This window comes from Lithobates pipiens, unplaced genomic scaffold, assembly GCF_037356315.1.
Source record: "Lithobates pipiens isolate NorthernLeopardFrog02 unplaced genomic scaffold, aLitPip1_a1.2 Scaffold_1, whole genome shotgun sequence".
NCBI lineage: Eukaryota > Metazoa > Chordata > Amphibia > Anura > Ranidae > Lithobates > Lithobates pipiens.
In genome coordinates this window covers 130,203,244-130,219,014 of record NW_027507685.1, presented here as the reverse complement: position 1 = coordinate 130,219,014, position 15,771 = coordinate 130,203,244, and the positions used below count along the sequence as shown (strand labels likewise).

Below are 15,771 nucleotides of genomic sequence, written 5' to 3'. Positions count from 1 at the left end.
TTTACAAGCTGTTTTTCACAGAAGATCTGTAAAGATCTATTGTGGACCAAAGCAATTTATATGCTGGTCAATTTATCACCACAAATCCAAATTTGACCCTTGCCAGAGAATTTGGCTGTAAATCTTTAACAGTTCCTGAATTTAAGACCTTTCCTGCTGCCATGGCCAGGACTCAATACGAGCAAATCTTGCGGTTCATGCACTTCACCGATAATGAACTCTGTCGTCCTCAGGGTGACCCTGAATACGATCGGCTCCACAAAATTCAGCCCCTCGTAAACCACTTCAACCGATAATTCAAAGCCTTGTTTATTCCTGATCAAGATGTCTGCGTTGATGAGTCCCTGATTAAAGTTCTTGGCCACCTTGTGTTTAAACAGTTTCTCCCCAGCAAACGTGCCAGATATGGGGTCAAGATGTACAGTATCTCGCAAAAGTGAGTACACCCCTCACATTTTTATAAATATTTTATTATATCTTTTCATGTGACAACACTGAAGAAATTACACTTTGCTACAATGTTAAGTAGTGAGTGTACAGCTTGTACAACAGTGTCAATTTTCTGTCCCCTCAAAATAACTCAACACAGATCCATTAATGTCTAAACCACTGGCAACAAAAGTGAGCACACCCCTAAGTGAAAATGTCCAAATTGGGCCCAATTAGTCATTTTCCCTCCCCGGTGTCATGTGATTTGTTAGTGTTACAAGGTCTCCGGTGTTATCACTCTCACTCTCTCATACTGGTCACTGGAAATACCTGAAAAAAACAAAAATTGTGCCTGTGTCCAAATATATATGGACCTACCTGTATACACATGAATAATGACTAGAAATATTTCCCATTTACTACTTGCATTGTGACACTCAAGGCTACTCTCCTCTACTTCTATCAAGGTATTTATTGTTATGCTGTGAACAGCCCATGTAATCTGATCACCTGCTAATTATGTCTATTCACAAAACTTACATCTGAATCTGCCCCCTTCTCTTATAGGGATTTACAGTTAGACAGTTCATTGATGTAAGGAGGCATCGTTGGGCTTTCCTATTAAACAGCTCACAGTATTTACAATCTATTGTGGAAGCACCTTATATTAAACTTTTATTTTAAAATAGGCCATTCACCCACTTCTGGCTTGGGATCACCTGGGACATATCAGTGGTGAATCTCACATACATTTCATTACATATATGTGTTTATTAATAGACATATCATATACAGTTAGGCTGAAATTAGAGAAAAATGTAGTTACGCACACAAAAAAATTCTAATACCTGCAGATCAAATATTGGCTTACTTCTTTAGCTGCAAGTAAAGACTTAACTGCTCAGCTAGTGACTTTTGAACATATCCGACGCCATATAAATCCTGTATTATGATAATAATAATATCTATCACCACACATCTCTTGCTCCTAAACTGGTTATAATATACCTCACAACTCTACATTTTAAAGGCTGTTATTCCACTCTTAGGTTTCTAAGTGGGAGAGTGATCTCAATGGTAACAAGACACCCGATGACTGTAAACAAGTTTGGTCTTCCATCTCTACGCTCTGTTAATGTACTTGTGATTGAAACAGCATTCACAGTACTTACTCGGTGGTATATGGTTCCAACAAGACTAGCACACTTTCATACCGAGCATTCTAATCAATGCTTTTGGGTGCTTCACACCCAAATATTGAAATATTGAAAATAAGGCCTTCAAAAGGGTAATGAAAAAAAAAATGAAAAAAAAGAAAAAACAAAAACAAAAAAAAAAACAAAGATCAGTTTATAAAACCAAAAAAAAAACCTACAGTTTACCTTTAGGGTCTACCATTACCTATGCATCAATGTGAAAGTTACCGCAACACACATAAAACACCATACATGCATCGGTAAGTTGCATGATCATTTTTTAAAGTGAATGCACATGCATTTCAATGCCCTGTCACAAAATAGTGCATATCTGTATTTTTGTTCTGGTGCCATGTCAGCCCATTAAAATAACCGTACCGCAGTTAAGTTACAAATGGGCCCAAAATCCAGTATATGCACTTCCCTGGATGTTAATACAAACAAAGCCTCAACATTTGTCTAGCTAGGTTATAATCTTTGGTACATACTGTATGGTACAAGAGTAAAACTGTTCACCTATAAAGGCAACCATTCTGTGGCATGGACACAGATAGCAAAGTAGTCTGTGACAACAGTGATCAGTTTCTAGTAACCAAAGAGTTGTAAATGACGCAGCTCAGAAAATGTCTACATCCACCTTGCAGGGATGCAAGATACACATATAAATCAGAGCTCCCTCAACAACCTTTATGTTGTTCATCCTTTCACGATTTGTCTCCATTTGTGGCTTGGCCCAGCTGTCAATACAGACTGATAAAATTGTAACGCCAGTCAAAACTATCCAGTGCTGGATAACGTGGGGGAGTTATAATCTGTCAGATTTGTGTTGCTGCCTGTTATTCCATTTGCGGAAATCCCTCCTTAATTACTGCCCCGGTGCCACTATAATGGATGTGATCATGTGTGTCATAAGTGAAATGCCTATTTCTGGTACTCTTATAGATATAAGTGCTTATCTTTCACTATCAGCCATCAACCTTAATCATACTCATTTAATCATAATTAAGATGTCTGCCAGCTTCTTCCTTCATGTGGAACGAAACTGCAAGGGTTAAAAAAAGCAACGTCAAAAAGAAGATTGCGCCTGTTTTCGGCAACATGAGACTACACCCAAGAGGATGAAGGGGCTGAAAACAAGACCCTATTTTAGCTACCATAGTTTGCTTTTCCCTTTTTTAGACATGACCCAGCTAAAAAGCTTATACTCCGTCACAATAATGAATATGTATAATTTGTGGTTTGTACACGCGGTCTTTCATCTAATTTTTGATTTGATAGTAAGATATCTGGCTCATTGTATATCAGCCGGAGTTCAGGAAATAAAAAGGAGAAGTATCTGAATACTGAACTCTGTCTGCGTCAGTGTTTGACTTCAAGTGTTCACACTTTTATATTGAGGATTAATTTGGCCAGGGGGACAGAAACAAAGATACCGAGCTGTTCTAGTTCAGATCCAAAACACCACAGTGTTACACAGGGCGTAATTTGTGGCAGGGTGGTTGCTTAAACAGAAATAAGAACCCAGCAAAGGTTCTAATCCTTTCCTCACATGGCTAGAAACTAAAAAGCTGAGTTTTAAGCTTTGAGGTGTTACTCAAAATATCTTGTATATTTAAATAAAAAATATAAAGGCACATGGTAAGAATTTATTTTTGTATGTTTTGGAGGGAGAAAGTGGAAGAGGAAATTAACACTTGAGCTGGCCATACATGTGGAAATTCGATCATTTACTCAGAATTTTGATTCAATTTCTCATCTCTATTTCAATCCATTAAATTGATCGAAGTAATGGTAGGTTATCTCAATCATTTCAATCTCTCAGTTATAAAAATTGCTTTGGGTATGGTCAGACTAGGAGTGGGCTAATCATATACTTTTTTATAGGAGGGTAGCAGTAATCTGCACTGTCCCCAAAGGGTGAGAAGTTAATTGTCTGCATTGGCTAGACAGGCGAGAAGAAAAACAAACACTCACCAACTGCACTCAGGGCATGTTTTAACTCCAATGTGAAGGCCGTGAGCGGTACATCCTCTGATACTGGCAGTATGGCTACTGTTGAGAGGTTGCTGGCTGGATTGCCAGAATCCCACTTGTTGCCAGTGGTATGAAGCCCCAGACTGTGACCTGTTGATGAAAGAATTAGGAAAATAGTGAAGCCACTGGTAAAGTACTGTCAGGTGTGATGTACATAGGTTGCCACTGCAAGTCAAGATTTGCATATTAATTTATCTAGCTGAAACTCTGGATCATTACATTATGCCACTACATATCTGTTTGAGCTGACCTTGTTAAAGAGGAACTGCAGTCTGCTCACATAATTTGTAATAAAGACATCTTTGCCATTCTGAAGCTTCCCGCCAACCATTTGCATATTATTTTATATATACTGTGATTCTGTACTTGCCAAATATGCTGCAGAAATCTCCCTCCACTGAGTCTGGCTGCAACCATTTTAACTGTGGGCAGCTGAAGCCCTCTTATGACTCATCCCCCCTCGCTTCCTGGCAAACTCAGGACAGAGAGCGCGCTGTGCATGATGTCATAACCTAGGCTAATGACCAGTCAAGAAACAGGAAGTGGGCTGTATAAGGTATTTACTGGCAGAAAAAAATGTTTTACTATCCAAAGTTAAAACAACAAGGGCAGAATATTTAATAGATGGAAAGATGAAAAATGACTGAAGGTCCACTTTAACTGCAGGCTTAAAATAAACATGCATCTAAAACCAAAGACCAAAAATATAATATATATTGCAGCTTACCAGTCCATAGATGTGGTGCTCACATTAGTTTTCTTTCATTCAGAATTTTTTTTCATCTAGTGATCCTGCCAGTAACATACTTTTTTGGTGATTTACTAACACCGGAAAGTGCAAAATCTGGTGTAGCTGTGCATGATAGCCAATCCGCTTTAAACTTCAGTTTGTTCAATTATGCATTGACAAAAAATAAATAAAAAACTGCAAGCAGAGCTGCATCAGACTTTGCACTTACCAGTTTTTAGCAAATTAATCCTTTTGTGTACTAAGGCAACAATGTCCACTCATTGTACTGCATCTATGAAGCCGCAGCATTGTCTCTCTAGGCTGCTCTCCTGATTTGGACTATAAAACACCACCTCCTGTCCATCACATGGGGAGCTGTTTTGTAGTTCACAAAGATAATTTGGAAAGCTGATAAAGATGGGCTCAGGTGTGTTTGCAGCTCCACGTGCCCTCCAAGAAGTTGACAATCCATAACGCTAATCAAAGGCAGTGAGACATTTCCCGATCCACAGCTGCACAAATCAGGAAATGTCTCACTACTTGTGATTAGCGCTGCAGAGTGTCAGCTTCCTGGCGAGCATGGGCATGTGGAGTTGCAAACATGTCTGTTTGCAACTCCATATATTACTTTTCTGTTTTTAGCTTTAGATATTCTTTAATGTACCAAAAGAGTTATTATATCAACATATATACAAACAAAATCATCAAAATTCCTTATGGAGGCTGCCATCCCCTGCATTTTAGATCTTTTAAAATTTTAAGTATATTGAAAGACAAAACATTCATACTTTTTTTTTGGACATAAGGAAGAATTAGAACCTGTCAGTATTTTTTTTTTTCTTTTTTTATTACATACCACTTTATATCCAAGTGACAGTGCTAAAACTACAGAAATAAAAATGTGACAGGTATTCAATACTTTCTTCATAACACAATTAAAAAAAAAGAAAATTGGGATTTAGATACACTTTATGGAAACCTGTCATGAAGCACAAGCCTTCTGAGAAGACTCAGATGATGTGATTTATGAACTGCATACTAGTTTCTAGATTATATGGCTAAGCCTGTTAATTGACAAAAAAATCAACGTTTAAAGGCTGCATGCTAGTTGCCTGTAATATCTGTTTTTGGTTTCAATACATTTTTATTAAGTTTTATAAAATCACAAAACAATAGCTGAACACAGTAAAAGGTCCGGCGTTGGCCAAGAATTCAACTACAGACCAGAAATTTTACATCCCAAAGTCATATTAATAATAACATATTATTATAAGGCCTATAATAAATAAATCTCAAGGCACCCTTTAAAATCATGGACAGCCTCAAGGCACCCAATTCTAAAATGTAAAAAAACAACTTTAATAGTTTTACATAATGTGGCGGCATCGACACACATAGAACACCCAACATTAGAGGTGATTTATTTTTTCAAAGCAAATACACTTTTACAGACTAGTACTGACTAGGATTCCAGTGTTTCTCCTATCCCTCAGTTTCTCTTGATCAGTCAGCTAATGTGACCCCAGTGTTGATGGAGAGGGGCAGAGGGGGGTCAAACAAGGATGCTATGCAGATGATCAACACTGATGACATTACTGGTTGTTAGGATGCCAGTGTCTGGAAAGGTGAAATGGTGTAAAATAAAAACCGATGTGAAACAAAGTTTTGAGGCATTTTGCTAATGCACCCTTGAAGAAACCTCAAGGCACCCTGGTTGAAAAATACTGGCCTAGCAAAGTGCAAAGGCAGCTGAATATTTCCAGTATGCCCCAACAATCGTTACAAGCTTTTTGAAAAGGTGCATGTTGCCAACAAACTTAACAGCAAGCCAGCAGAGGAACTAAACACTGTATGACTGTCCCAAGAATGGGCATCATAAATATTTTGGGGGTACTGGTGACAATCATAGCCAAAATAAGGAACATTTAGCATCCTGCCCAGCACCATCACCCAAAGTCAGGATAGAAAGATGCATGGACAGTGTTTAGGGCATGCTACCTATTTCTTTAATTTGGATCTAACTGGTCCCACCATTGGCTATGCACCCTTCTATACAGACTTTGAGTGATAACGCAAGACAGGATGTTGAATGTGGACTTTAATCCTCCCCAGCACTTTCCAAAACTGGAAAAAAGTTTTGGATTCACTTACACTTTTAACACAAGAGGTTTGTCATTGATGATATAGTCAAAGTATATTCCTAGTTAAATCTATGTAGTAAAAAAACCCTTTAGTTCATATAAAGTAGGCATCCCTTTAAAAGTCCATTTGCGGCTCAGTTAGTATAGTTACCAGAAATCAGCTGCAGAACTGCAGATTCTGGATAGTAACGTCATCCTCTATGTTGTGAATTTAGCACAGCGGGCAGATTCGAACATTATGCACATTACAGTACAAGTCTTTTTGGCAGAGAAACGTGTTCCTACATATGTGGTTCCACAATGTGTTCAGCTATTTGTCTGTGGTTGCCCTTTAAATCTTTCAATACGGTATTGTCTGCTTTGAAAACTGAAGCAGCGGTGTCTTTATCTGAAGAACCAATCTAGATTTGTGGAGTTGATGGATATCGGGGACTAAATCCTTCACAATATGCTGCGGTTATGCAATGTGTTTATTGTTGGAAGCAGCACGTCCTCAGCCATGAAAAGGCTCGGTGGAGGCTGGGGGCCTGGCCTCTGCTGAGGGACTAGCTCTTTCTACCTCTCCGCTTCTGCTATGGGCCTGCTGGGAATCCTTTCAATAAGATACCTTTACACTTTCGTCAGCAGCACGAGAGAAATAAAAAAATAAAAAAAAACTGCAATTCAGTCTCGGCACATTTGCTTCTCTTATGAAACAAAACCAGCCCCCTCCATGGGAACCTACAAAAAGGAAACTGAGATTTGGAGTCATGATAGAAAAGAGATGGGAAAAAAAAAATGCTGGATCATGATACAAAGTCAGGATTGTTACAGTTGAATCATTATGCCAGCGGCTGTAAAACAGTGGAGAGATTTAACTTAATTGAAAAGTCTAAATTCTACAGGACGACTGAAGTAGTTGATAAAGGGCCACCCCGCCTAAAACTGTCTATTCAATGCCTGGTTTGTCCTGGAGTCACTCGTTCAAAGATGGGAAATAGTCATAAAAAGGTAAAGAAAAAGTCCAGCCAAAAATAGCAATCTAAAAATGAATAGCTCATTAAAAGATTAAATAACAAAACCATTGTTTCTGCAGTATTTAAAGTGTTACTAAACCCACAACAGAAAAAGCAGTCTGTATATGCAGTAAAGCATGCTTGTTATACTTGCTGTGGAACCTAAGGGGTTAATACCCCGCATTGTGTAAAAAAGCTGTTTGCTCCCATCTTCTCTGATCCTCCCCTTCTTCCAATGTCCCCGATCCATCTCCTGATAGAATAGAGCTTTGAATCACTCTGCACATGCTCACTTCAGTGTGTATTGCTAGGGAGTTTTTTTTCTTTTTCTTGGGAGGGTGCATGTGATCGGTACAAGGCCAATCAGCACTCTCCAGATGGTCAGGGGTCATGCAGCCTGATAGGACAGTCAGAGTAGAATGAAAACTCCTCTTACAAGCTTTAACCAGACACTGATAGAAGTCACAAGACTGCTATACACTGCTGATGAGAAAAGGTATTAAGCAGTTTATATTTACTAAAATAATTTAATGTTCATGTTCTGTGTACTGTGGGAGATCAGACATAGGGAATGCAGAGTCCTGGGTTTAGCAACACTTTAGGTCAATCAGGAGACTCCCTTGTACCGTAGTACTTTCTTCTGCTGCTTGGTGTCTTCAGCTTTATGGCCTATTATTCAGCTCACTACCTCTGAGCCCAGGTCATCCCGAAACCACTCAAGCCTGGAAAGTGAAAAGAGAAGCAGCACAATGATCCGCTCATCACTCTGCAACTCATGCTGCTTTTATCAGTATGCTTCCTGTAGCATATGACTGGATTAGCTCCTTGTGCTGTTTCTGCACATTCTAGTCATGCTGTACAGGGACTGAAAGAGGCTCATACCAGGTCAAAGTAAGGATACTGCATTGCTTGTGTTATATATATATATATATATATATATATATATATATATATATATATATATATATATATATATATATATATTGATGAGATTACAAAGATGCATTCAATTGTGTCTTTTATATTTAAATAAAAACATTCTTACCGTTCTCATCTCATGGAATATTTCAAGGGATGTAATCCCCTGCCTTTTAAACAGCATCAACTTAAACCCGGATTATCACCTTATTCATTAAAAAGCAGTTTACTGCGCACAATGGGGTGTTATAATAACATTTCAATGTATGGAGTGGTTGCATTAACTGTGGGACAAATTACAGATATAATAATTATGCTATCATTTGCCTTCAAAACTGACAAACTCCAGTGTTGTACAATAAATGTTAATCTATGCATAAACAGAAGAAAGCAAAATAAACAATCGATTTCCAAGTAATCCACAGACATAAGGCAGATATATCAAAGAACAGCCATTTGATCTGGGCTTTCTGTCCCTCTGATATTTATTCTCATATGAAATAAAAGATCTGAGATTTAGGCTGGCTATACACAGAGCAAATTTTGTTCCATGAGTGGCCCGGTTTGTATCTTCATGCCTGACATCGAACGAAGGAGCAAGGTGGAAAATTGTGTGCCAAACAGCAGCTGCATCGGACACTGTTCAAGTTTTTTGGGAATACAATAGCTGGCAGGGAAAATTTGCCCATTTGTGCTGTTTAGCATGAATAGAGGATTCGGTTAATTTTTTTTTTCATTCATCCACAGGCTGAACTAAAAAAAATTAAAATCTATGAGGTCGATTTGCTAACGATAAATAGACTGTGAACTTTAGAAGTGTAGTTGCACTAATTTTCATCGGAGCTTAGTGAATGTAGTGAAGCTTCACTTCGTAAAGAATAGCCAATATGGTGCAAGGGAAATTAAAAAACAACAGCATTTTGCTTGCACGTGATTGGATGATGGAAAACAGCAGAGCTTCGCCACATTCACTAAGCTCTGGGGGAAACGAGTTTAACTGGCTTGCAAAGTGCTCAGTGTATTTGTCTTTAATAAAGAAACCCCTATTTGTGTACGGCCAGCTTTACTGTACACTATGCTTTGCCTAGCCTGCTCTGTATCCTTGTAGGTTCAGTATACTTTTGCTCTTTGATGCAATTTTGCCGTTATCTGTATGATGCCATAACTGAAGAAGAAAGCTGAGAACTCTTGAAAGCGAACATTTTAAATCTGCTCAATTAACTTTTAATTCCCCCAGCTCACCCCTCATATTTATTACCTTGTGTTCCGTGTGCCCCTCCCTATTGGATTGTAAGCTCTCAGGAGTAGAGCCTTCCTAACCCTCCTGTATTGAATTGTATTGTAACTGTACTGTCATTGTTGTGTGCAGCCTATTGCATTAGGGTCTACACCCCAGAGCACAAACACACATGTGCGTATATTGACGATGTCAGTATAGCAAAGATTGGTGTCAGTAGGGCAGTGGACAGTGTCAGACGTTTTTTTATTTTTATTATTTTTTTACAATATTATTTTTTCACATTTTTTTCTAGGAGCCCTATTATGGGGCTTTGGTAAAATATCAAGGGTCTAAACAGACCTCTGATGCCTCACTTCTAAAACAGAGAAAGAAACAGAGGACAGAGAACCCCTAGTTCTTTTCTCTGCCGCTCACAGTAAACATAGTTTACTATGCTTCAGTTAAAGAATGAAGATAGGAGGGATCATTACAGATCACTCATTGTGTTCATTCAGAAATAGGTGTTGGTTAATTAAATATTTACCAGTCCCTTCCCCACTCCTAAGAGGAGAGAAGCTGACAGCACTGCAGAGGGAGACAGGAAGGGGGAATCAGCGCCACATGGGATGATTACAGTGTGCCCAGGCACACACCTAAGTGTACAGTCTCCCTTTATAATGTAAAGCACTGTGCAAACTGCTGGCGTCTGAATCTTGTATAATAATAATATTAATTACCGTATATACTCGAGTATAGGCCGACCCGAATATAAGCCGAGGCCCCCAATTTACCCCCAAAAAACTGGAAAACGTATTGACTCGTGTATAAGCCGAGGGTGAGACATGGCTGTCCATCCCTGTGTGTCCGTCCATCCCTGTGTGTGTGTCCGTCCATCCATCCCTGTGTGTGTGTCCATCCATCCATCCATCCATCCATCCCTGTGTGTCCGTCCATCCATCCCTGTGTGTGTATCCATCCATCCCTGTGTGTGTGTGTGTGTGTGTGTGTGTGTGTGTGTATTCATCCATCCATCCATCCCTGTGTGTGTGTGTGTGTGTGTGTGTGTATCCATCCATCCATCCCTGTGTGTGTGTGTGTGTGTGTGTGTGTGTGTGTGTGTCCGTGCAGCCTTGTGTGTGTGTCCAGCCTACCTGCGTCCCAAGCCTCCGTCCCGAGCCGCCGTCGTCCCGAGCCTCCTCTGTCCCGTGCCTCCTCTGTCCCGTGCCTTCCGGTGTCCCGTGCCTTCCGGTGTCCCGTGCCTTCCGGTGTCCCGTGCCTCCTCCGTCCCGTGTCGTGCCGATGGATCGCCGCTCTTCTCGGCGGCCATTCTACGATTCAAAAGCTGCGCCTCCGTCCTCCGCCTGTGATAGGCGGAACACTCAATTTCCCAGCAGCCTGTGTTCCGCCTATCACGGACATCCTCTCATACTCGTCCGTAGTATGAGAATGAACGGATGTCCGTGATAGGCGGAACACTGACTGCTGGGAAATTCAGTGTTCCGCCTATCACAGGCGGAGGCGGAGAAGGAGGCGCGGCTTTTGAATTTTAATGTCCGCCGTCTGTCTGCTCGATACGCTGATCGAGCAGTCAGACAGCGGTGACTCGAGTATAAGCCGAGGGGGCACTTTCAGCCTCAAAAAAGAGGCTGAAAATCTCGGCTTATACTCGAGTATATACGGTACCTTCCAAAAGCTATAGCCTATAATTTTTGCTTTTCTGAAAAGCTTTAAAATTCTCTCTTCTGCTATTGGAAGATACTGCTAATAAAGGTTTCACTTAGCTTAGAGTACACATAAACATGACAATCTGCCATTTTCAGCCAGACTAGGGGACAATTTCTGTTGGTAACCACCAAGAAGACAGCTGTCTGCTGTAGGAGAACGAGCATTAAGGCTTGTTCCCCTCCAGTTAGCCAGCTTTGGCCTCATGCTTCTTTCTCCCCCCACCTTCTACACCCTCCACTGAAATCACTTGTAGGTTTGGTGAGGCAAGCAGGGGTCAAGTCCTGGGGAAAAAAAAGTGTGGGAACTCCCACCCAAGATCCACTCCCCCACCAAAAAAACAAAAAAAAACAAATGATACGCTCATATGCACGAACACTTCAAAAGTGGTATTTTTCATCCAATTTTCGTATTGTATGTATGAAGCTTAACTGTTAGTACATTAAAAAAAAACGATCCTCAATAAACATAAATATGGTAATTCTCTGAATAATCAGCATCATTCAATTGTGCTTCCATGGAAATGTGAACATCATGTTCTGATCTTTATTGGGGAATTTTATTTTGTATATAGAGTGTTTATGTTGTGAGTTTACACTTTTCATTGAACAGAGTTTGGATAACACAGGTTTAAACGGAAAGGTCATAAATTAACTGCACATTATCTAGACAGAATGCTTGGGGAGATAGTGATGTGTTCCTGCTTAGGAGATGTATGTTAGCTTGGGGGGCTGCAAACTCTGCAGGGCTCTAACACACACTCGCTGCTATTCCAACCCTTCACATATTTCCACATAAACTTCCCTCCTGGCATTAAACTTTGCCAGGTATTGTGCTCAGCTTACCACCCCAAACTGATGTTCCTCCCTCAGCTCACCTCTCTCCCTGCATGTCCTGTGAGCAGAATAGCTGACCTACCCATCAGCTAGACCTAGACCTGATCTACCCATCAGCTAGCTCTGATTGACAGGTAGATCGAAGCGGAAGCTGTCATGGGGCCTCCTACTGGCAACGCCTGAATGGCCAGGTTTGTGGCATTTACTATTGCGAGCTGTGTGGGCAGCTGCTGGTGTAGCACCTGCCACACAGCTTGCATACTTCAAAGTCTTGCAGGACACGCTGCTAATGGGAACTGAGTTCCTGTTGTGAAAAAAGTACAGGAACTCCGTTCCCATGCGTTCCCGCAGAACTTGAGCCCTGGAGGCAAGTAATAAAAGAACACACTGCAGGGAGAAAAATTAAAGTGTAGCTCAAGGCATGACTTTTTTGCTTTTGGGGGGAGGATTAGAATCTCTTTTATGTTTATTGCGGTCTGTGTCCCTGCTGGAGAGGTTTGTCATTGTGTTCATTGTCTCCACAGCAATTTCCTTATTACTGACGTAAATTATCATGTCTTGTTCTGTACTGTGCCAATATGTTGAGGCAGTAATTTTGAAATTCTTGCCCATTCTTCCTTGCAAAACAGCTCGAGCTCAGTGAGGTTGGATGGAGAGCGTTTGTGAACAGCAGTTTTCAGCTCTTTCCACAGATTCTCGATTGGATTCAGGTCTGGACTTAGACTTGGCCATTCTAACACCTGGATACGTTTATTTGTGAACCATTCCTTTGTAGATTTTGCTGTATGTTTGGGATCATTGTCTTGTTGGAAGATAAATCTCCGTCCCAGTTTCAGGTCTTTTGCAGACTCCAACAGGTTTTCATCCAGAATGGTCCTGTATTTGGCTGCATCCATCTTCCCCTCAATTTTAACCATCTTCCCTGTCCCTGCTGAAGAAAAGCAGGCCCAAACCATGATGCTGCCACCACCATGTTTGACAGTGGGGATGGTGTGTTGAGGGTGATGAGTTGTGTTGCTTTTACGCCAAACATATCATTTTGCATTGTGGCCAAAAAGTTTGATTTTGGTTTCATCTGACCAGAGCACCTTCTTCCACATGTTTGGTGTGTCTCCCAGGTGGCTTGTGGCAAACTTTAGACGAGACTTTTTATGGATATCTTGGAGAAATGGCTTTCTTCTTGCCACTCTTCCATAAAGGCCATATTTGTGCAGTGTACGACTGATTGTTGTCCTATAGACAGACTCTCCCACCTCAGCTTTAGTTCTCTGCAGTTCATCCAGAGTGATCATGGGCCTCTTGGCTGCATCTCTGATCAGTCTTCTCCTTGTCTGTGCTGAAAGTTTAGAGGGACGGCCAGGTCTTGGTAGATTTGCAGTGGTCTGATACTCCTTCCATTTCAAAATGATCGCTTGCACAGTGCTCCTTGGGATGTTTAAAGCTTGGGAAATCTTTTTGTATCCAAATCCGGCTTTAAACTTCTCCACAACAGTATTACGGACCTGCCTGGTGTGTTCCTTGGTCTTCATGATGCTCTCTGCGCTTTCAACAGAACCCTGAGACTATCACAGAGCAGGTGCATTTATACAGAGACTTGATTACACACAGGTGGATTCTATTTATCACCATCAGTCATTTAGGACAACATTGGATCATTCAGAGATCCTCGCTGAACTTCTGGAGTGAGTTTGCTGCACTGAAAGTAAAGGTGCCGAATAATTTTGCACGCACCACTTTTCAGTTTTTTATTTGCTAAAAAAGTTTAAAATATCCAATAGATTTCGTTCCACTTCACAATTGTGTCCCACTTGTTGGTGATTCTTCACAAAAAATTTAAATTTTATATCTTTATGTTTGAAGCCTGAAATGTGGCAAAAGGTTGAAAAGTTCAAAGGGGCCGAATACTTTCGCAAGGCACTGTAGAGGCAGCAGTGGATCTCAAAATGCAGATATACAGCTACAAAGCTGTAATAACACGATTGCCTAGACACATTCATATCAGGAAGTGATGCTATACAGTGCCTTGAAAAAGTATTCATACCCCTTGAAATTTTCCATATTTTTACATGTTACAACCAAAAACGTAAATGTGTTTTATTGGGATTTTATGTGACAGACCAACACAAAGTGGCACATAATTGTGAAGTGGAAGAAAATGTTAAATGGTTTTCAACATTTCTTACAAATAAATATCTAAACAAAAAAGTGTGGTGTGCATTTGTATTCACCCACTTTACTCTGATACCCCTAACTAAAATGTAGTGGAACCACTTGCCCTCAAAAGGTCACCTAATTAGTAAATAGAGTCCACCTGCATTTAATTTAATCTCTGTATAAATACATCTATTCTGTGAAGCCCTCAGAGGTTTGTTAGAGAACATTAGTGAACAAACAGCATCATGAAGGCAAAGGAACCAACAGACATGTCAGGGATAAAAAGGAGAAGTTTAACCACTTCCCACCCGCCATAAAGCAATATGACGTACGCAAAGTGGTTCCATTACCCTGATCGGACGTCATATGACATGATCAGGATAACCCGCGGGGGCACGCAGCACGGCAATCATCGATGTGGTGTGTCAGTCTGACACACCGCATCTCTGATCTGGGTAAAGAGCTTTTGACAGAGACTCTTTACCACGTGATCAGCTGTGTCCAATCACAGCTGATCACAGTGTAAACAAGAGGAGTCATTTATCGGGTTTTCCTCCACTCGTGTCTGACAGGGGTGGGGTCTGTGCTGATTATCAGCACAGTCCCCCCGAGCATGCCCGTCCAGGACCACCAGGGACGTCACCCATGGCCACCAGGTATTAACTGTAAAGATGCCAGTCAGTGCCCATTCTAGATGCCAATCAGTGCCCAGCAGTAAATCCTGCCAGTGCCGCCTATCAGTGCCCATCAATGCCACCTATCAATGCTGCATCAGCAGTACCAACTCACTAGTGCCCATCCGTGACGCATTATCAGCGCCCATCAGTGAAGGAGAAAAATTACTTATTTACAAAATGTTATAACAAACACAAAAAGGGGGCGTGGCCTGGACATGAGACAGTGAGGACGCTTCTCATGTGAGCTCTGGTGCCGGTATTTACTTCATCAGCTTTACCGATCGCCTCTTTACATTCCAACTCTTATGGTCGGCATGGGGAAGAGATCGGGTAAGCCCCAGCCCAAAAAGAACACCTCTGCAAACCCCATTAAGCGATTCTTTTGCTGTGGAATCTGAAGAACCCCCAGAAGCAGATGGACTAGGCCGCTCATCATGTGGATCGGGCGCGGGCTCTGCCTCTCGTCATGGGCCCAAGACCAGACGCCGGTCTCCAGTATCCTCTGGCGGCTCGGATGAAGAAAGGAGCCCGATCAGACACTCGGGAGTTGCAGAGCTAGTAAGCGGTCTTCCCACTAAATCGGACCTTGCATCCAAGCTATTGAGCCTGCAGAAGGTCATCAAAAAGGAACTCTCGAGAGTGAGAGTGGATCTCGCTCAGGTGCTGGAACGTGTGGAAGAGACAGAGCAACGCCTCGATAGACACGCAGCAGCCATAAGG

General features: G+C 41.2%; 1 protein-coding gene across 2 annotated transcripts in view; it reads right to left on the bottom strand.

The window, feature by feature from the left end:
* PNPLA7 (patatin like domain 7, lysophospholipase) overlaps positions 1-15,771 on the bottom strand; it is a 620,671-nt gene that overhangs the window by 213,869 nt on the left and 391,031 nt on the right. For both annotated transcript variants that reach the window (XM_077476726.1, XM_077476735.1), the window contains one exon: positions 3,600-3,749. In XM_077476726.1, coding sequence (XP_077332852.1) covers positions 3,600-3,749 — 150 coding nt within the window. The remainder of the gene's footprint in view (positions 1-3,599; positions 3,750-15,771) is intronic.